At 35.7% G+C, this 20,712-nt stretch overlaps 2 protein-coding genes across 4 annotated transcripts in view; one reads left to right on the top strand and one right to left on the bottom strand.

The window, feature by feature from the left end:
* The window catches only part of LOC127794670 (choline monooxygenase, chloroplastic-like), an 11,184-nt gene extending 1,067 nt beyond the window's left edge, over nt 1–10,117 (top strand). Inside the window, exons 3-11 of the mRNA XM_052325917.1 lie at nt 153–227; nt 324–533; nt 777–872; nt 1,038–1,159; nt 1,266–1,359; nt 2,121–2,171; nt 2,268–2,335; nt 8,396–8,546; nt 9,973–10,117. Coding sequence (XP_052181877.1) covers nt 153–227; nt 324–533; nt 777–872; nt 1,038–1,159; nt 1,266–1,359; nt 2,121–2,171; nt 2,268–2,335; nt 8,396–8,414 — 735 coding nt within the window. The 3' untranslated portion in view covers nt 8,415–8,546; nt 9,973–10,117. The remainder of the gene's footprint in view (nt 1–152; nt 228–323; nt 534–776; nt 873–1,037; nt 1,160–1,265; nt 1,360–2,120; nt 2,172–2,267; nt 2,336–8,395; nt 8,547–9,972) is intronic.
* Nucleotides 9,853–12,098, bottom strand: LOC127794580 (UPF0481 protein At3g47200-like). Of its 3 annotated transcripts, none has more exons than XM_052325804.1 (3): nt 11,933–12,098; nt 11,060–11,712; nt 9,853–10,643 (listed from the first exon to the last, which is right to left on the bottom strand). In XM_052325804.1, exons 2-3 carry the CDS (start codon nt 11,567–11,569, stop codon nt 9,864–9,866), a joined length of 1,290 nt encoding a protein of 429 aa, XP_052181764.1. In that variant the 5' UTR covers nt 11,570–11,712; nt 11,933–12,098; the 3' UTR covers nt 9,853–9,863. The 3 variants fall into 3 exon arrangements, with proteins under 3 accessions (XP_052181764.1, XP_052181763.1, XP_052181762.1); XM_052325803.1 differs by having other exon boundaries at nt 11,883–12,093; XM_052325802.1 differs by having other exon boundaries at nt 11,060–12,093.
* Between the last annotated feature and the right edge of the window lie 8,614 nt (nt 12,099–20,712).

Here is a 20,712-nt window from a genome sequence, read left to right as displayed (position 1 = left end):
CATTAGTCTTATTTCTGAAAACTCAAAAATCACACTCTAAAAGCAAGATTCAGAATATTGAAAATGATACCTAGGGACCCTTTATGTATCAGTTTGTTATTAATTTTTAAGTTAATTGCTAATACTGTGCTTGACTATTATTTTTTCTGTAGGGTTGGACTTACGGGTTGGATGGAGCGCTTCTAAAGGCAACTAGAATAACAGGAGTTCGGAACTTCAATGTAAATGTATGCAACATGTTCTTATGGGTAGAAATTTCAATATCTCATAACTATTTTTGTACTATAAGGTGGTTAGGTGATTTATCTAGCTATTGTGGACAGGAATTCGGACTTGTACCGATTAGGGTAGCTCTCTGGGGACCATTTGTTCTGCTCAGCTTGGAAAAGAAGTTGCCTCATTCAGAAGCTGATAGCAACATTGTAGGAAATGAATGGCTTGGCAGTTCGTGTGAGATGCTGAGTACCGGTGGTGTCAACTCTTTCCTGAGTTATGTATGCAGACGCAGATACACCATTGAATGTAACTGGAAGGTCTGGTCCTCAACATGCGCAATATGAAATCACTATGACTAACCCTTTTAGCTGCTTTGCTTTCTTTTGGCATTCTGTTATGTTTCCTCCGAGCAGTAGACATTGAAGCTTTACCATTATTTCTTACTCTTCAGTGCCTTTGCTTCTCTTTGAAAATGAAGCAGCTACATGCTTTAGCTATAATTTCAATCGGTCCCATGCATTTCCCTGGAGCCTGGTAAATCTTCAAATTTCTTTGTGCAGGTTTTCTGTGACAACTACTTGGATGGTGGTTATCATGTACCATATGCACATAAAGGTCTTGCATCTGGTCTTGAGCTTGAGTCCTATTCGACCACAGTACGCTCTCTAAGTTCTTTCCTCTGATTTTTGGTTTTTACTCCCCTACTGCAAATAATATGCTCTGTCTTTGGCAATGTCTATTAGACTTCTGTTATTGCTATTTATAAGTAATGCTTCTGACATCTGTTCTAAATATCTTCCTCATTGCTTCCAACAAGAAAGATATTTGAGAGAGTGAGCGTTCAACAATGTGAGGGCAGTTCTGTGGAAAATGGTGATGGTTTTGACAGGCTTGGATCAAAAGCTCTATATGCTTTCATATATCCAAATTTCATGATCAATAGGTAACTCGTCCTTGAAAAGTGTAGCAATGGTTGATTCATAAGCTGAGCCTATTTAGTTGATAGATTGCTAAGTTCGATTATGGCTCCTCTCTCTTTGTATCCACAGATATGGGCCCTGGATGGACACTAATCTTGTACTCCCACTAGGTCCTAGAAAATGCCAAGTCATATTCAACTACTTTCTGGATGCTTCTCTTAAGGTAAATTACTATTGAACACATTTAAGAGAAATTACTATTAAGAAAGAATACTAGTTGACAAAGAGAGAGAATGTAAAGGAATGGGTCTTTTTTTTTTTTTTTTCGAAGCCAACAACTACAATCTTATCTCAATCATTGATCCCTATTCAACAATTTGATAAGTGTGTCATGACCCTAGTCTTAATTGATGTTTCCTTAGAAGGCAGAACTAGAAATTGAGGAGAGAAATAACGAAGAATTGAGGGGGAACAGACTAAAATTAGGGAGATTGATAGAAAGTAGGAGAAAAATCAGGAGAAATTTGACAAAATTGAGAGGGAAATCAGAGAGAACAATAGGGGGAAATCAGAGATTTCAATAAATTCTTCACAATTTATAACATGCTCTGCGCTGTGGGGTTACCACTCCTTCACTATCAATAATTGCTCCTAAATCACTCCACTACCACCTCACTATTTTGTAATTGTAAATTGATTTTAGATAATACTCAATTATTCCTAAAACATAACTGTAAAAATACTACAACTGAATAAAAATACTAAACCGCCCCTAATTAACTAGCACGTCATGACAAAGTGTTATATTTCTAAAGAGTAAATCATCAAGGTAATAGCTGAAGACTGCTTTTGAGAAGGGCTAAAGCAACATAATCATAATATGGCCTTGGCCTCAATTTCTGAATTACAAAATCTTAAATAGCTACTGCTTCTTTCCGGAGCAGTTAAAGTTGAAATATAACTTTATTTATGTCTGTTCCTTAGGATGATAAATCTTTCATTGAGAAGAGTCTAGAAGATAGTGAAAGAGTACAGGTACGCACAATCCATCTCAAAATTCTTATGTTTTGTCATAGTGCTTTAGATTTTCTTCTTCCCTTTCACATTATCCATTTTTGTGGCTACTTATAGATGGAAGATATCAGTTTGTGTGAAGCTGTTCAAAAGGGCCTCGAATCACCCGCATACTGTAGTGGCAGGTATGCTCCATCCGTGGAGAAGGCAATGCACCATTTCCACTCTTTGCTTTATGACAACCTTATTGATTGACATCTCTTGCTGCTGAAAAACTTAAATTGCCCAGTTGTGGTTCCTTTCTTCTTTTAGCCATTTCTAGTGTTTGGCAGTATTTTGTAAAATTTAAATCTAAAAGAAGAGGTTTTTCTTTTTTTATAAAATTATAACACTTATTGCGTGACACAAACGTTAAGTAGCTAAGTATTAACACGTGTAAAATATAAGGGTAATTGAGATGCAAATAATGCTATAATAGATGTGTCTATACAAGAAAATTCAAAATAAAAAATGAGATTATTGATATAAGGTTAGATTGATGCATATGAGTGGGGGAGTCACAATTAAGATTGTTTAAACATGGCAAACAAAAAAAAGAGCTATTGAAATACTTGCAAGGGAAGTAGATGAAACAGAAAAAAAAAATTAGTAAAAGAAAGAAAGGAAGATAACAGAAAGTGAAATTCTTAAATATGACATTGAATATAATAGCAATCCTAATAATTGATAAAGCTAATTAGAGATGTAATACCCCGGCACCTAGCTCAAATGGGGCCTTATGTATTTTGCTGACATGAATATCAGCATTTGCCAAATACTAGGTTCTGAAATCTAATAGTGCTTCTACACTGAATGCTTTCTAGTAAATATCCAAAGAACACGAAATGTTGTATAAACAATTGGCTAAACATTCATGCAATATTATGCCATCAGTCCCACAAAATAATAAAACGAAAGAATACAATTTACACAAAACAATTTGTGGAAACCCGAAACCTGGGAGAGAGAATTAACTTAACTAGTTTGCAAATATATTAAGATTGTTCAAAATTCAAAGATGCAGCAGCCCCATCAAATGGCTCAAGCGAGACACGACTTGGTTAAGGAATTTACCTTACCAACATTAAAGGGAACCGAAATCCCGTATGAATTTCCATCCCACCCGACTCACAGTGGAATAGGAATCGACATTGTTCATCATCCATGCACAGATCAAATAATATTCACTTCTTATTTTATACAAAATTTTATGTAATCCACTACATTTTGGTGCAAAAATATTGTTAGTCATGCAATTTTTTATATTTTGACAAAATATTTCCTCTAAAAATAATTGCTAAAAGATGTTTTTATGCCAAGACAAATGCAACCTTAACCTTAGTTTAAAAGACTAAATTAGCATTCCAATGTCGTTTCAGTTTCTCTATAACATGAATAAACACAACACCCACACTACATACCATTGGAAAAATGGGGAAGATGAGAGGTAAGGTTGTTAGGATATTTGAAAATTAAAAGGAGATAAAACGATAAAACTTGGTTTGTGATAAAATTGTCGAGGATAAAGTTTTAAAGTTAAAAGTGATAAGAGATGAAAAGATAAAGTAGAAAGCGATTACACAGATAAACCTATAAAAAAAAATCTAAGTTCAAATTGTTTTGATTTCATTTATTATGTATGTATTCTTGTATTTTATTCATGTATAAATACCCTACTTGAGATCAAAGAATAGCAGAAAAAACAATCCTCATTTTATTCAAGTCTCCCCCCTATTTTTCTAAGCTCTTCGGTACAATATTTCCAGTTATCCAAGCACATCTTTTCCAACCTCAGGTTAGTTTTGTTCATGATATCAGAGCAGGTGATGGCTGGGGCCAATCCTGCTACGACCAACTCCTCTTCATCCACATCTCACAAGGAAAACCCTTCATCCATTACAAACTCAATCCAACCCTCCTCTCTATCATTCCTTCCAAATCACTCCAGACAAGTTAAATGAAACTAATTTTAGAGAATTAAAACGCAAAGTTGTTAAGATATTTCGAAGTTCAAAGAAGATAAGAAATAACGGACAACATTTGGTTTGTGACCAGGTTGATGATGATAAAATTTTAAAGTTAAAATAGATAAAAAGATGAGAAGATAAAATACCGAGGAAGGAGGATATCACCCATATGATCTTAAAAAAAAAATCAAAGTTCAAAATTGTTTAGATTTCATTTATTATGTATTTGTATAAATATCCTACTTGAGATCAAAGAATAGTAAGAAAAACAATCCTCATTTTATTCAAGTCTAGTCTCCTCCCTATTTTTCTGGGCTCTAAGGTTAATTTTGTTCACATACATTTATAGAACACTGCTTTTATGGCAGTGTGTTAACAGTATAACACAATAATACCAAAGAGGCCCATAACCTGCTAAGGATAGTGATACAAGTAGCCGAATTGTTCAGACAACACAATCTAAATTCCCTTGCCATGTAATTCAAACAAAATACCACGAGCTGCGTCTTGCAAGGAGTCGAATACACCCTCTGTATAACAAATACGTACAGAACATCACCACCATTCTAACTGCCGAAACGCCAATCCAGAATCCAGAACCATAATCACCTTAACAAACCAAGCCACCAGTATTCTGGCATTTATAGAGTAACTGTTAGCAAGTCAGTCGATACATATTTCTTTAGTAAAAAAAGAAAAAGAAAAAGAAAAAAAGCTGCCTTGACTTGAGTATTGCTATATCAACCTGTTAGTTGGACAAGAAAGAGAAACGAATACGTGATTGAAGAAACGTCAAACAACCCAGTAAAAGATATCACCATCCTGCTATATCAACCACTAGTTTTTCTACTTTTAGTTCATTACCATCCTGCCTTCTGTTGATTGAACCTGAAAATCGAAGGAACGTCAAAAAACTCAGTAAAAGATATTACATCTGATGATGGACAAACCCAAGAATATGGCTTTTACCTCATCATCTTTATTTTTCGGTGGACACGATAGTTGGTTTGTGAAGTATTCGCTGAAAGGCATCTCTGGAACAGGAATCAACTTCCCAACCATTGCAAGTGGCCAACTGATCCAACAATATGTCATCAATATTAAGTACTATCGTTATGTTCACATAACTTAGGCAAACAATACAATTGGTTTAGCAACTTAAAGACATCAAATGGGTCACTGAGATGCAAATTTTATTAGGTTGCATTGCTATAGAGAGCTTTCAAATTATGTCATTTGAAATACTTGCAATTCAAGTTCTCACTTGAAATGACACCATTACGAAACTGACCTCATAAAGCCAATCGCAAAGGAGACAAGCCAGAGTTTCCAGCTGAGCTTGACCGTAGAGGTGAACTTTCCAAGGAACATGATTATGATGACCTGACAAGTTCCCAGAGTTAGATGAGCAAACCCACGTATGGATGCAGGTGTGTACGATTATGATTATGATACCCCTGATAAAATTACCATAATAAATATGTAATCCGTAAGCACAAGCAGCATCTCTTGATTGTGCTTGTGTCTGCATATGTGCGTGAGAGAGAGAGACTTGAATTCGGCATAGGTAACTGATCACCATTTCATCTTGGTGTTGGGCACCTCCCATGCGAGTGAGCAGGTCGTGCTCTCAAAAGTGTCACAACAAATCCAGAGCTCCCAGGCCAACGTTCTACACTTTACGGCTCGGCTCACCGGCTTCCATATTAGTCTCCAATCTACACACCAAATCATTTAACAAATCATTAGAGAAAGAATCATATACTTCTTAGCCAAGACTAGTGCCTAACATCTAGACATCCTCTAATCATTACCTGACATCTATGCGTATAGGATCTTATTATTTCCCAACATGCGCATAAGGATAGGATCCTAGCCATTCAACCAAGGACATGCTCCTAACTCTACTCGATTGTCATACGTGTGCAGAGCCACCTCCCTGAGCTCGGGAAAACAATTCGGCCATTGAGCCTGGCTTGAAAAATACTCGGGATCTTCTGAGCGGGGCGTAGGCGGTTCCATTAAGCAAGGATGAGGCTGCCAAACCGAACGAGAGTTCCCTTACTTCTTGCGTTGTAGCCCTAAATCGCTCAATGTATCACTCTAGGGATTCATTTGGCCTTTGTTGCAAGCTCATCAAATACATGACACTCTTCTTTTTCGGGATATAGGCAGCGAACGCCTCTAAAAACTTTTTCTTCAACTATTCAAATGATCGGATATGTCCGGCAGGTAACTCAGTGAACCACTGTTGAGCTTGTCCTTCCAGTGAGAGAGGGAAAGACTTGCACCTGGTGATTTCGTTCCACCCATGTAACACTGCCACTGTGACAAAGTGTTGTAGGTGCTTTTCTAGGTCCTCATTTCTCGAGTATACCGAAAGTTGCGGCAGTTCGAACCTTGGTCGTACTGGTTGTTAGTTGAGTTCCTCAGATAGAGGAAACCCCTTCGGGGGCATTTCCTTTAGCGCCATCATTACCTGCTTCTACTCTAGCACCTCTTCTATGAGGCGTTCAATGTCAGACACCTTGAGTGTTTTCCGTTCTGCTTCGTTTTTGCAAGGAGGTGGAACATAAGGAGCTCGTGAGTAGGTGCTTTCCGCTATCTCTTTATACATGGGAGCTTTCCTTGTCCTCTTATCACATTCCCTTCTCAAGTTTGTCATCTTTGGGACTTGGTTATTCGGCTATGGAGTTTTAACTCTTACCCCCTACCGTGTGGTCCTTGGAGGGGTTTCTATGGATCTCCAGTGTTCTCCCCCCATATCGGCTTATCCCATGTAGGAATTAGTTCATGTAGCAAAGCAGTAATTCCCTTATAGTCTTCTCATATTCTTCTCATTGTTTATCTTGAGTTCATCATTATGTTGTTTCAACTCCTCAAAATTCTTCTGTAGTTGTTCATAATCTGATAGTAAAACTGCGAGTGGAGCTATCCCCGCAGGTCTTGGAGGTACTGAAGTCGCCACGAGGTTTCTATTTAGAATTGAAGACTGTCCAAATGAGTGTTGTTTCTGACTAGCGGGTGTTGCATGCGGGACTTGCTTCCCTCGCTTTGTTGCATGCCTCCTCAATCCAGCTACATGTACATTTTCCTGTTCTGAACGTTCCATGCCCCTCAGTCTAGCGGTCTGGTTGCCCTCGAGCGCAGGAAAGTTTTCTGAACGCACTTCATTGTTAGGGTGATCTTCTGAAAATTTCGGCACCGCAGGGTGCACCTGATTGGGGTCTCTTGTGGCTCCCGTCCTAGTACGAGGGCTCATTCGAGTGGAGTTATGCGGGTTCGTCGAACTAGCTGATCTTGTCCCTCTTGGCATTTTGTGTTGAAATTGGATTTTTGCTGCGTTTCTCACAGACGGCGCCAAATTGTTGTTGCCAAAATACAACAATTAGAATTTATAGGAGTGGGATGCCCATGGATGTCGTCAGCCTCGGGACTCAATCGAAGATTTGGCTGCAAAACTAAGGTGGGCTTCCGAAGGGATTTCAAGCTTGCTTCTGATAGGAAAAGGTTGAGTGGGCAATGGTCTTGCAGCGTTGTCCTTCCAAAGGATAGTTCTGAAAAGTCCTTCCGAAGGAAATTCGGGATACATTACTGACGGTGATTCCTTGCTGATGGTGATTCCTTCCGAAGGAAAAGTGTGATGCTTCCGAAGGAACTGTGGGGGACAAACAAGGATTAGAAGGTTCGCGGGATTTTCTTCCCGCGAAAACCCTCCAATGGTTAAGTCAGTAACGGAAGGAAAATAATCGCGAGGAAATGAAAAAAGGCTAAATTTCTGAAGAAAAATGGGAGAGAAATACTGATGTCCCGATTCTTTTCTGAGAATTGGACTTGGCCTTTTATAGAGATCGAGCAGGGAGTACACGTGGCCTTTCCGAAGCGTTCCTTCCAAAGGGTCATTTCGAAAGAACCTTCCCCAGCAGCTCCAAACCCTTCCGAACGAGGCTTCCAAAGGTCATTCCGAATGAGGTTTCCAAAGGATTCTTCCAAAGGAACCTTCCCAGTAATTTCCAACCTTCCCATAATGCTTGGACTTCTTCCTTCCGATTATTGAGGCACAACAAATTTATTTTAATCTTTTCTTATTTTCATAAATATTCTCAAATAAAATAATTAATTACCTCAATTTTCTATTTCTCAAAACAATATAAATTAATATTTTCTCTAAAATTTTCAAATATTCAATAATAACCTCAATACTGAAATTTATAATTATTATTTATTTCCAAATTTCAGGATGTTACACACAGTCTGAACTCAAGTTTCAGCGATATGTGACTTTACTGAGATGTCCTCAGCCTTAATCCCATTGAGTTTCGGGAGGTTGAGCCGGCATGCTCGGTCGAGTGCATTCCATAAGAAGTGGTTCAAAAATTACGCATAACAGGTATGAAAATTAATTACATATTTTGTAGTATATCTATTAATGTTATATGTCATGTGCCATTAATATTATGTATATACCTTTTATTTTGTCATCGTTTTTATTTTATCTAAAAAATATTTACCATGATATTAAATAATTGACAAAATTATTTGTCATTATAGAATCTACAACTAAAATATATTGTCAAATTAGCTAATATGTGATAATTTATTTTATCACATTAAAAATTATGTCATAAGTTTTTGTCGCTATTCAAGTTGGGAGAAAATAATTTAATAATCGTTTTAATTTCTTACAAAATATTTTTATGTATTTTCTAAATATGTTGTCAAATTATCTCTTCAATCTAATAATAGTATTTATATATTCTTTAAATACTATTCAATTCACTTTTAGTTTACCTTTCACATTTAAATGAAATATAATTTATATTCTATTTTTTTTAAAATGTAAAAATACCCCTTTCTCTCTGTCTCTGCTCTCTCTTTTTTTTTTTTCATTTTGTATATATTTATACACTTATTATCAGTAATTTATTATTATATATTTAATATATATTTTTATTTCAAAATTTGTACATATTTAGTTTACATTTATATATATTTAATTTTATATTTTATGTATATGAAATATTTTTATTTATATAATTAGAATTTAAATAATTATATTTAGACTTTAATTTAAATAAATATATTTAATTTTGAATTATATTTAATTTCTATTTTTATAAATAAAAATGTTAATTTTTATAAATTAATATTTTAAATTTATTTAAAATTTGAGACGAATAAAAATTCATCTCAAAATGTATCTCAAATCTTAGACTAGTAATTTTTTTGTTTCAAAATTTATCTCAAATCTAATACGAATAATATCTGTTTCAAAATTCATTTTTAATCTTATTTTGAGATAAATAATATTCGTCTCAATATCCATCTTTAATCTATTTTAAAATTCGTCATAAATTTAAAATGATAATTTTTCATTTTAAAATTCTTCTCAAATTTAACACAAATAATTTTTTATCTCGAAATTCATTTTAAAACTGAGACGAACAAAATTAGTATAAAATTTTTATCTCAAAATTTCTTAAAAATTCATTTTAACTTCGCTATTCTCTTGTAGTGAGATTTTTTTAATAAAAATTTGTGTTTGATTAATATATATAAATAATATATGCACATTTTTTTAAATTTTACGCTAAAAAATAAGCAAAAAAGATATACATGACCAATTAAGATTAGCCCAAATCAAAGCAGTTCAGTTTTCGATTTGAGATTTTTTTAAATTTTAGTCCCAATCCGGCTTGGTCTCACGTCAATTCAGATTGAAAAAAGCTGCGATGACAGAAACAATTGCCCACGGATTTTTGAAGTAAGTTTGAATTAGATTGGCACGCCATTTATTTCTGCGCTTGTTGCTGTAGTTGATGAGATCCTCGTACACCTTGAGAAGTTCGTCAGTCGAAATGATCAAATCCTTGGCCAACGTGTTGAACAATTCGGCTGCCTCCTTGTCGGTCCCAATGAAGTTGTCGATAATACCATTCGAGCTCAAAAGTTTGATATCCTCACTGTCGTCGACGATGCAGTCCATGAACGCGACGAACGAAGTGAAGCCGCTGCCAGAGCCGACGTGGCAACGTTCGAAGGCTATGATATTCAAGAAAATTGATTCGGTAAGGTCTTCAACTAAGAAATTGGGAAGTTTCAAAACGCCGCAGTCGACGTCGAAGGAGATGTCCTGGAGACCTTTGCTTATCTTGAAGGAGACGCCGGCCTGATGGAGCTCTGTGGCTGGGCGGAGGACGTTGTGGCCGACAGTCTTGTTATTTTCTTCTGTTTGATTTTGAACTGCATATCCGAGTTTGTTGTGCGGGTGGAGTAGGCGCTTCCAGCAGAGGTGAAGCTTGTGCAAATATTTGCCCATCTTTGGGTCGCCTTCGCCTTGATTTGCGGATTGGGGGGCTGCATTTCCATGTTCGTTGCAAGGTTGGAGTAGGCCCTTGCGGTAGAGGTCAAGCACGTGCAAACATTTACCCATCTGTGGGAACTTGTCAGGCTTGGGGTCGAGAAGCTGGAGGGGTAAAGCAGGTTCCTAGACATGGATAATCATGTAATTACCAAATTAATAAAATTAAAGAGTAAGAAAGATCTTGGGGTAGAGGAATTCAACCATATGGGCAGAGTCGGCTAATTCCCCTTATGATCATCATTATAAAGGTCAACTCGGAAGGTATAGAAAGATCTCCAAGAGTGAGTCAAATGTATCATATTCTATACTACTCTTATGTGGCTGAAAGCTATCTCCTAAATTTTTTTTAACTAAAATATTAGAGGGACATCTTTTCGGTTAAGTCCTGAGATAATTACTTTTGTTTTGATTGTGCAAGAATCTCAAGTTTAGATCAATTTATAATGTTGGTCCAAATCTCATATGAAATCTTACTAATTGACTGACTTTTAAATCTCATTCATGTTTAGAAAAGAATGAAAAAAGAGCTCAATGTATACCTCATTTTTCCTTAGGATACCTATGAGCATGCGCAAAAGTAACATTGGCAACTGATTCTCCAGCAACAACATGTCGGCCTTGATCAAGTGCATGACATGGGCATTCCCATGTGGGCCGAAGACAGGATCGTAATCGGAATAATAGTCGTAATGCTGGGAGACATGTAGTACTTCAAACATGAAACACCCATCCAAGATCATCATTTGCACGAATATCTCGGTGTTATCTTGCCATTTAGAGTCGAGGGAATCATACGAGTCCTTCAAGTCTTGAGCCTTTTCCGCTACGATGTCATAGACCTCTTGCTCGTTTCGCCCTGATCGATTGATGAAGCAGAGGTGAGCGCGTTTCTTGTGAGCCTCCATCCATGCCAGTTGAGGATCCCCGTGGTGGTACGGCCCGAACGATACCAGTCGGGGCTTGTAGGCTGTCTTGTTAGTCTTTGAGATGAAGGGAGGGACTTTGTAGATGGACTTTGTAGCTTGCACCTCCACCACCCAACTGCCCATTTCTCCGTTCGCCAGCTCTCGCTTGCAAGATTTCTCGTTACTGTTTGAGATTTAAGTGAGGGATTTTGCAGACGGACGTTTTGATCTATCTTATCGTCAATAAGGGTATTGTTGGTATATGGCAACCCTGTCAATGGGCCAATCTAACAAAGAGCAAACGCAGTGAAATAGCAACAGAAGTTTAAACCCAACAATCACAATTCACACACACGGAAGATCGACACAGTGAGTTACGTGTTGCAAAAGAAAGAATCGAAACAAGAGTACAAGAACATTCAAGACCGAATGAAAAACAGTACCCGCCGATTCTTACCACTATCTCAAGCACGCTAACAGCGATTTCCAACAGAGATTGCACAATACCTGATACGGTTCATCAGAGAACGAAGGATTCACGCGGCGCGTCTCTCTTCGCAGATTAGGGTTTCAGAAAATGATCGAATGCATCTCGTTTACGGCAACAACATTGAACATTGAACACGGGCCTCACATACCTTGGGCTTGGCATGACCCACGGCCCACGTATTGATAAACTGCATATATTTAAATAGATGCAGCCCAAATGTAAATGTCACTTGAAATAATAAACCCAAATTATATGATCCAAAACAATAAAATACACATAACAGAAATAAGCACAAAAATTCATATCAATTATTTTGAATCATAAAAACAGAATCAACACACCTTATTTTATTTATGGGCTAATCGTAAAATAATACAATTGAGAATTTATAATTTTATTAAAAAAATAATTTTAGTAATTAATTAAATATAATTTTATTTAACATATAAAATTAATTTAGAGTTCGTGTATTTATATTGACTTGACATAAAGAGTTATATAATAATAATATTTATAAAATCTATATATATATATAAGTAAAAAATAAAAAAATACAACTTATAAAAAGAAAAGGGAATAAAAAGAAACAAATAAACCATTGTTTCTAAAAGAAAAAAAAGGATAAAATTAAATAGATTATAAAAAATAAGTATATTTTTTATTTTTTTTACTTATGTATATATGTAACTTATATAAATAGTATTATTATATCACACATGTTATCTCACATCAGTACGTTGATAAAATTATACTCAATTAAATTAATTTAGACTTAATTAATAAATTAAAAAAATAAATAAAATTTAAAATTAGTGAAAAAAATTAAATTATTCTCATAATCAGTCCTTTAATTCTTAATTTATTTTTTTAAGCCAATAATGGTTTTTTTCATATGTATATTTAAATTACGAGATTTTTTTATTTATTTTTGTAAGATAAAAAATTAAAAAAATATTTAACAAATTTTACTTAGTTCACGTAAACCAATCAAACAAAAATATATAATTGAGGACGGAATTGGAAATCTCTTTCCTTTTCCTTTTTCTTTAGGTTAAATCTTTGAAAAACGTTAACAAGTCACGCGCATATATCTGGTGTATTTATTTTAAAATAAAATATTAAATTATTATAAAAATTAAAAAACATGATAATATAAAGATTTTGTAAAATTCTCCCCTTTCTCTCTCCTCCTCTTGTCCTTCTGTGGCCACAGCATCAACCCACTGCACTCAGGATAAGCGTTCAAATAGCATTGGGACGGGAGTGCAATTTTGTTCGCCCTAAAAAATGGGGGTGATGGTCACCTCACAATTTCTGTGAGGATGAAAAAGCAAGGGAATGGCATGAAAATATTCATGCCGTTCCCTTGCTTTTTCATGCCGTTCCCTTGCTTTTTCATCCTTACAGAAATTGTGAGGGTGACCATCACCCCCGTTAAAGGGGGTGAACAAAATCGCACTCGAGGGACGATGGTTGATCATTATTTGAACATTAATTATGATATTTATAATAATACAGATACATTAATCCATCATACATTCATATGAATCTCATTATTAAAAGTGTCCAAAAAACACATAGGATTACTTGTTGAAATAATTGCACACAAAATTTTGAATTAAGTTTGAATTAGATTTACGTCAGGGTGAAGCCACGTCCAATGGGGACAGTTGCCCCCATTGGGCTAAAATTTTATTTTATTTTATTTTTAATTTTTTACTATGCAATTTCAAATGAATGTTTAGGTTATTATAAAAAATTAGATCAAGATATTGTAAATGTTATTACTTTTAGTGAAAATATATAAATGATAATACGTGCATAAATGTATTTATTTATAAAAAATTAATTGCGTAATAGGATTGGAGATCAATGAATAAATGATAGTTTAGTTGTGTATGTTGAAAATGATGTATTTAATAAAATTGATAATAAGATCATTACGTGATGTTATCAAAATATAAAAAGTCATAAGAAATAATTATAAAAAAATATTTTAATATTATTATTTTATTTTTAAAATTTTATTTTTTATATTTAAATTAAAATCTTGCTCTACCCTTATTTCCCTTGTTTCCGAGATGTGTTGCAATAATGCATGAGATTCTTGAACACTTGATCAAGGTTGCCAATCGTCTCTATCATCAACTCCTTTGACATTGTGTTAAATAAATACAATGTAAACTGGTTAAATTCCCTTCAATTCTATGTTTTTTTTTTTTTGATTTATGCATTATCAGGAGCGTCTCTCGTTGTTCAGTCTCACGATATTAGTAGGAGAGATAAATCAGGAATCCAATAAACAAGTTTCAATCCCAAGCACACCTACTAATGTGAAGGCAAAATACCTATCTCTGAATCACCTCTTGACCGTTGAGGCCTGGGCCAATTCTATGTTTTATGTTTATTGGAAGATGTTATATTATATATATAAAAAAAATAGTTTGATGCGATTGGAACGTTAATAAGATGATATTAAATGTAAGGTTTAAGTTTATAGATGTCGACGTTCGGAATTGGTCGACGATGATTCGTTGGCCCGCACTGATGTGGTGAGCGTGGAGGGAGAAAATGAGATGTCCGGTTCAATTTGTTGACCCGCCAACCCGTAAGGTACTCCGATGCCCAAGTTAGTAAGCGAGTGAGTAAGTGTGCAAGATATTCGTAAGTGAGGTGAATAAAAAGCATATCATGGTTCTCAAAAGAGCTGATTGATATATATGAGGAGATGTCTTTCTGGATGTGTAGTACGTCTGCAAAAGATGGGACAGAATACCTGGTGCCAGTAAGAACGTCCATGCAACAGCAAGGTGCCGATGTAACCTTCATTAATGTGGATGGGATCTGTCATTAATGAAGATGGGATCTAAGGTGAACGAGTGGAAACTCAGACGTGGCTGTAATGATTTTGTTGCAAAGGGCTAGGATGGGACTGACATGGGCCAATCAGATGGGCCGAGAGACTGGGGTTAGGTTGGGCCTACCCCTAGCCTAATACTATTCTCTGATGTATGACATTCTCGTTATACAAGTTGATCAGCTAGGCTGACGAGCTGTAAGAGTCGCTGGGAGCTCGCTCGAAGCGTGGTTGGGAGCTCGCACGGATAAGTTGACGAGTTAGAGGAATTTTAGAGAGCTTGCTTGGCCTCGCGATCCGAACTTGGGCTCCAACAGTATGTGAGCTCACTTCAGCAAGCTCAGCTCGAGGTCTACTGGACATTATGTGATTGGGCCGAGTCGCTGAATTAAGTCCAGTTCATAAGAAGTAGAGCGGAAAATACCCGTAACAAAGCCGAAACAACGTTTTACATGACGTCATCAAAATAAACAACATAATTGAAAACAACATACTATAAACTATCCACTAATCGCCGTCACTCCTCGGCATTCCCTTTTCTTTTCACATTGCTGCCTTCACCTGAAACATTTGAATATTTTAGAGACAAAGTCCATATTAAATGATAAATCATTTAAGTGAAAGTTCAAAACACGTTTTCATGAAAATATGCAAGACATGAATAAACCAACACAACCCGACAAGCCATTGCTTAACAAAATCCCTCATAGCGCTTAACCTTACCACGGGGAAAGAGCAATCTCTCTAAAGGCAACACCACCACATAGACACGTTTACATGACGCGATTCTAGCTTAAGAAGGGCAAGGTCAATGCATCTCCTCTACATCTCGAGAACAATCGTTACCACTCCCGGCCCAGGAGGGTCATATCAACACAGGAACCCAGTTCACCACAATTACGTCAGGGATTACGTTTTTACTCGAACGCATTCAAGAACCACTACCCAATCCCAACTCAAATCCCATATGGACCACCTAGTCATCCCATTGCAACTTTCCCGACCATACGACCCGGCATGAAAAGGTATGCAGCTATCCCGGCATGAACACCAATATAAGATACCCCTATATATTATTCTGGCAATACCCTTGGGGAATTATGGGCTATACTATCCAGACAACATTCCAGACTGACATTCCATATGAACAACACAAAACGCATGATAATGCCACATTTCACAACTCAGTGCATCATATAAACAATATTTTATAAAATACAATGCACAAGCACAAAACATTTAGGGAAAAACCTCTCTCACGAAACCAACCGTCACCGGTTACCGTTTGTATGCAACAAAACCATTTTGCATGAAATCACAACACATTTAGATAGCACAAATACCAAGTTTTTAGGGTAGAGACACCTACAATAAATCAAGTTTTGGAGGTGAATACTCACCTCGAACGTATTAGGAATGTCTTGATTCTCGTGCACTACCTCAATTTGCGTGCCACACCTCAAACACCCATACTTATACTCAACCCCGAACCACGACACTCCCTAAACATCATATTTAATTAAAGGAGCATCAAAATCCATTTTTCTTAATTTTTCATAATTTCCTCTATTTTTCTCATAGTTTTCACATCGATAATTTCAAAACAATTATCTTCTCAAACATTTTTTCAAATTTTTCAACATGATAAATTGATAATTCCTAAAATAATTTAAGAAAAATATTAAAAGAAAATTCCAGATTTACCCTTGTCCCACGCGCCCTCACGACCCAGCGCGTGTCTAAGCTTGAAGTGTGGCGCGTGTAGGCCACGTGTCATTCTTCTTCCTCGCTTTCGGTACCCGGCGACTTCTCCGATGCCAGATCTGAACCCACCCCCTTGAAACCCTTACTTAGTCAATCTAGATGGCACCTCTAGTCGCCCAAAAGCTCACCGAAAAAAACCCCAAACGGGCAGTTGCAGGCGATGCTCGAACAGTCTCCAAACGTACACCAAACACTCCCAAATGCTCCAGATTTGATCATTGATCCCTCGAGATCAAAAGCCCTATAGCCCTTACCGTTCGATTCACTCCCAAACTTGACCAATCTGTTGCCAAAAATCCGAAACCCTCGGCCCTCTTTTATAGCAAAATCTGGCCACCTTTCGATCAAGGGTTGGCTTACAAGAAACCCCACGCCGTATACGACCTCCCCAGAGCCCTACCACGGCTGTCCCATTGCCGTAAATGACACCACATGCAGTGGCAGTGCGGCGGTAGTTTTCCCTTGCTGCGTTCACACTATAGTTTGGTTTATTACACTTTAGCCCCTTATTTCTTCAAATGCCATTTTGGCCCCTTTCCATAGAACCCCTGATCTTTCCAATACTACCATTAAGGCCCACATGTTTTGTACTCTTCATTTCATTCTTGAAATTCTTGAAAAATTATCCTTTTGACTTCCCTCGGGCAAAATTAGAAAATTACACTTTGGGCCAGTGGATAGTTTTAACCCTAAGTCCTTTCGTTTCAACCCGAAATCGCTCAAGGGTTGTTCCATATATAAAACTTAAATCCTAAGAACACTCCGTTGACTTTTTGAAAGTTTCCTACATCGATTCAGTTTTCTTAGTCTGTTCCACAGCTGTACCAAAAATTATTCCCGATCCAACTTCTTTTGATACCTAAAATCATGCCTCGAATCACTTGTCAGTACTATTCCATTTTTCTTTAACCTTTAAGGTCCGGGGTACTCCCTTCGATCGATTATGTCACTTAAAACTGCGATAGTGTACATAGGCCTCATTCTTTCGATAATTCCACTTATACTCTTCATAAAATACCTTTAAGAATTTTTCGGGTATTACAAAAACACTCAATCCCAACAGGATCGTGCAAAAGCACTCATTTTCCTTCGTCACTATTTTCATCATGGATTGAAGATCAAGTACCTCACTGTGAAAGATCCACAAGTCCTTTGAAAAAAAATTTAAATAAAGATTTGACCATTAAAGGATCGTGGTTTTTTATAGAGCCCATTATGAATGGATGAATTTGCACCAACACGACTTCAAAATTGTGAGTGAGTTTCTGAATTGTTCAAAATAACTTCCAAATTAACTTTTTGTGGAGAAAAAATTACTAATCAAGATATGTTGGAAAAGACTTTCTTCACCTTTCGCGCCTTGAATGTGCTCCTGTAGCAGCAATATCGTGAGAGTGTGTTTAAAAAGTACTCAGAACTCATTTCCTACCTATTTGTAGGTGAACAAAATAATGAATTGCATATGAAAAATCATGTGGTGCGTCCAACTAGTTCCACAGCATTGCCTGAAGTAAATGGTCTTGCATTGCTTGAAGCAAATGCAACATCATACCATGGACATGGACGTGGATGTGGAAAAGCCCATGCACAAAATAATCAGTAACAAAGCAATAGCTTTAAAAGGCACAAAGCAAATCAAAATAGCCCATGCAATAAGAAGCATGAAGAAAATTGTCATAGACATGGAATAAAAGGGCATTGGTCACGTACCTATCGTACGATAAAACATCTTGTGGATCACTACCATTGAAGGGAACAGAAAAAGTGGTGACAAATTTTCTTCATTGGGGTGGTCCAGTTGATATGACTCATTTGGATGTTTCTAATTTCTTTGTTGACCCAAATGACAATATTAATCATTTGATTGGGGGCAGTATGCTAGAAGATACTGACTAGTTTATTTTTAATGATTTAGTATTTCTCATTTATTCAATAGTTTAATTTGAAACTTTTAATTTATTTGTTACTACCATTTCAAGAAGATAGTTGAAGTACTTTTCAATATTAATGATTATGAATTTCAAACTTTAAATTTTTTTTTTCAAATTTATTCAATAGTTTTTTTTTTTTTTTCAAATATGTTTGTAGATTCATGATGAATTGATGTGATATCTGTCTAATTGATAATGCAACTACACATACCATTTTTTGAGACAAAAAATATTTTTTGAAATTAACATTAGTAAAAAATAATGTTAATACAATATCAGGTGCATCGAACATTATTGAGGGCTCCAGAAGAGCTTGTATTATTTTTCCAAATAATACAAAATTATATATAAATGATGCATTTTACTCTAGCAAATCTAGAAGAAATTTTCTTAGTTTTAAAGATATCTACTATAATGGATACCACATTGAGACGATACAAGAAAATAATATTGAATATCTTTGCATTAATTCATTTGTATTTGGCCAAAAGCTGATGTAAGAAAAACTCCTAGCACTCCCATCTGAAATATATTACACATTCATAAAAATAATTGAGTCAAATAATATCATAAACCCAAAGTTTGTTGACTCAAAAAGCTCTATGCTTTGGCATAATCGACTTGGACATCCAAGAGCAATAATGATACGTAGAATAATTAAAAATTCACATGGATATTCTCTGAAGAATCAAAAGATTCTTTTACCTAATGATGTTCCATGTGCTGCTTGTTCACAAGACAAGTTAGTTATTAGACCTTCTACTATGAAGGTTAATATTGAATCTCCAACTTTCTTGAAAAGAATTCATGAAAATATATATGGATCGATACACCCACCATGTGGACCATTTCTTTACTTTATGGTTTTAATTGATGCTAATAGATGGTCCCATGTTTGCTTGCTTTCAACGAGAAATGTAGCGTTTGCTAGACTAACTCAAATAATAAAATTACGAGCTCAATTCCCTTATTACTCAATTAAGACAATTCATCTTAATAATGCTAGTGAATTTAGATCCCAAACATTTGGTGAGTATTGTATATCAATTGGGATTGAAGTTGAGCATTTAGTTGCTTATGTCAATACACAAAATGATTTAGCAAAGTTGTTTATTAAACGTCTTCAATTAATTGTTAAACCATTACTTATGAAATCAAAACTCTTAACTTCTATTTGGGGTCATGCCATATTACATGCTGCGACATTGGTTCGTATAAGACCAATTGTTTATCTTCAATACTCACCTTTGCAACTAGTATTTGGTTAAAAACTTAATATTTCTCATTTATGAGTTTTTGGTTGTGTTGTTCAAGTACCAATTTCACCCCCGCAACATACCAAAATGGGTCCCCAACGAAGACTTGGAATTTATGTTGGGTTTGATTTAATGTTTATTATTCGGTACCTCAAATCTTTAATGGGTGACTTATTTATTGTTCGTTTTACAGATTGCCATTTTGATGAAATGACTTTCCCAACTTTGGGGACTACATCTTGAAAAACAATATGAAATTTCTTGGAATGAGACAACTCTATGTCACTTTAATCCTCGCAACAATCAATGTGAGCAAGAGATTGAAAAAATTATTCACCTCCAAAGAGTTGCAAATTAACTCCTTGATGCATTTGTTGATACCAAGAAAGTGACAAAGTCATACATACCAATATAAAATATTTTAGCAAAGATTGATGTCCCTGTTGGACAATCTGTTGTAGGAAATAAATCTAAAGTACGCAAAAAATGTAGTCAACCAGTTGGTGTAAAAGACTTTGTACCTTGAAAGAGAAAGGTACAAGAGAAAAACCAACTAAAAATGTCAGAAGAAATGATAGAAAAGATTGACCAATCAAATGAAAATATTGTAGTACATGAAGAATTATAAGTGTCCGAAAATAATGAAATTTCAATAAATTATTTGTTATCTCACAAAATATGGGAACGAAACAATATCATCATAGACAATATTTTCGCCTTTAATGTGTCTCTTTTTATGTCATGAAAAATGAGGATCCTGAACCACAGTCTGTTAAAGACTGCCAAAATATAAATGATTGGCCAAAATGGAAAGAAGCCACACAGGCATAATTGGTTTCCTTAGAAAAATGTAAAGTGTTTGGACCCATAGTCCAAACACTTGAAATGTTATTCCTGTGGGATACAAGTGAGTCTTTATTAGAAAAAGAAATAAAAATAATGAAATTATAAAATACAAAACTCGGTTTCGTAGCCCAAGGCTTCTCACA

The sequence above is a fragment of the Diospyros lotus genome, chromosome 2, assembly GCF_014633365.1.
Source record: "Diospyros lotus cultivar Yz01 chromosome 2, ASM1463336v1, whole genome shotgun sequence".
NCBI classification, from domain to species: domain Eukaryota; kingdom Viridiplantae; phylum Streptophyta; class Magnoliopsida; order Ericales; family Ebenaceae; genus Diospyros; species Diospyros lotus.
Note: the sequence above shows the minus strand (reverse complement) of the source record. Positions and strands in the feature narration are given on the sequence as shown.

Bases quoted from the DNA above. Each gene is read 5' to 3' on its own strand.
- LOC127794580 (XM_052325804.1), bottom strand. From the start codon at position 11,569: ATGGGCAGTTGGGTGGTGGAGGTGCAAGCTACAAAGTCCATCTACAAA. The intron at 10,644-11,059 runs GTATACATTGAG...ATCCATGTCTAG, and splicing joins GTATCCTAAGGAAAAATGAG to GAACCTGCTTTACCCCTCCA.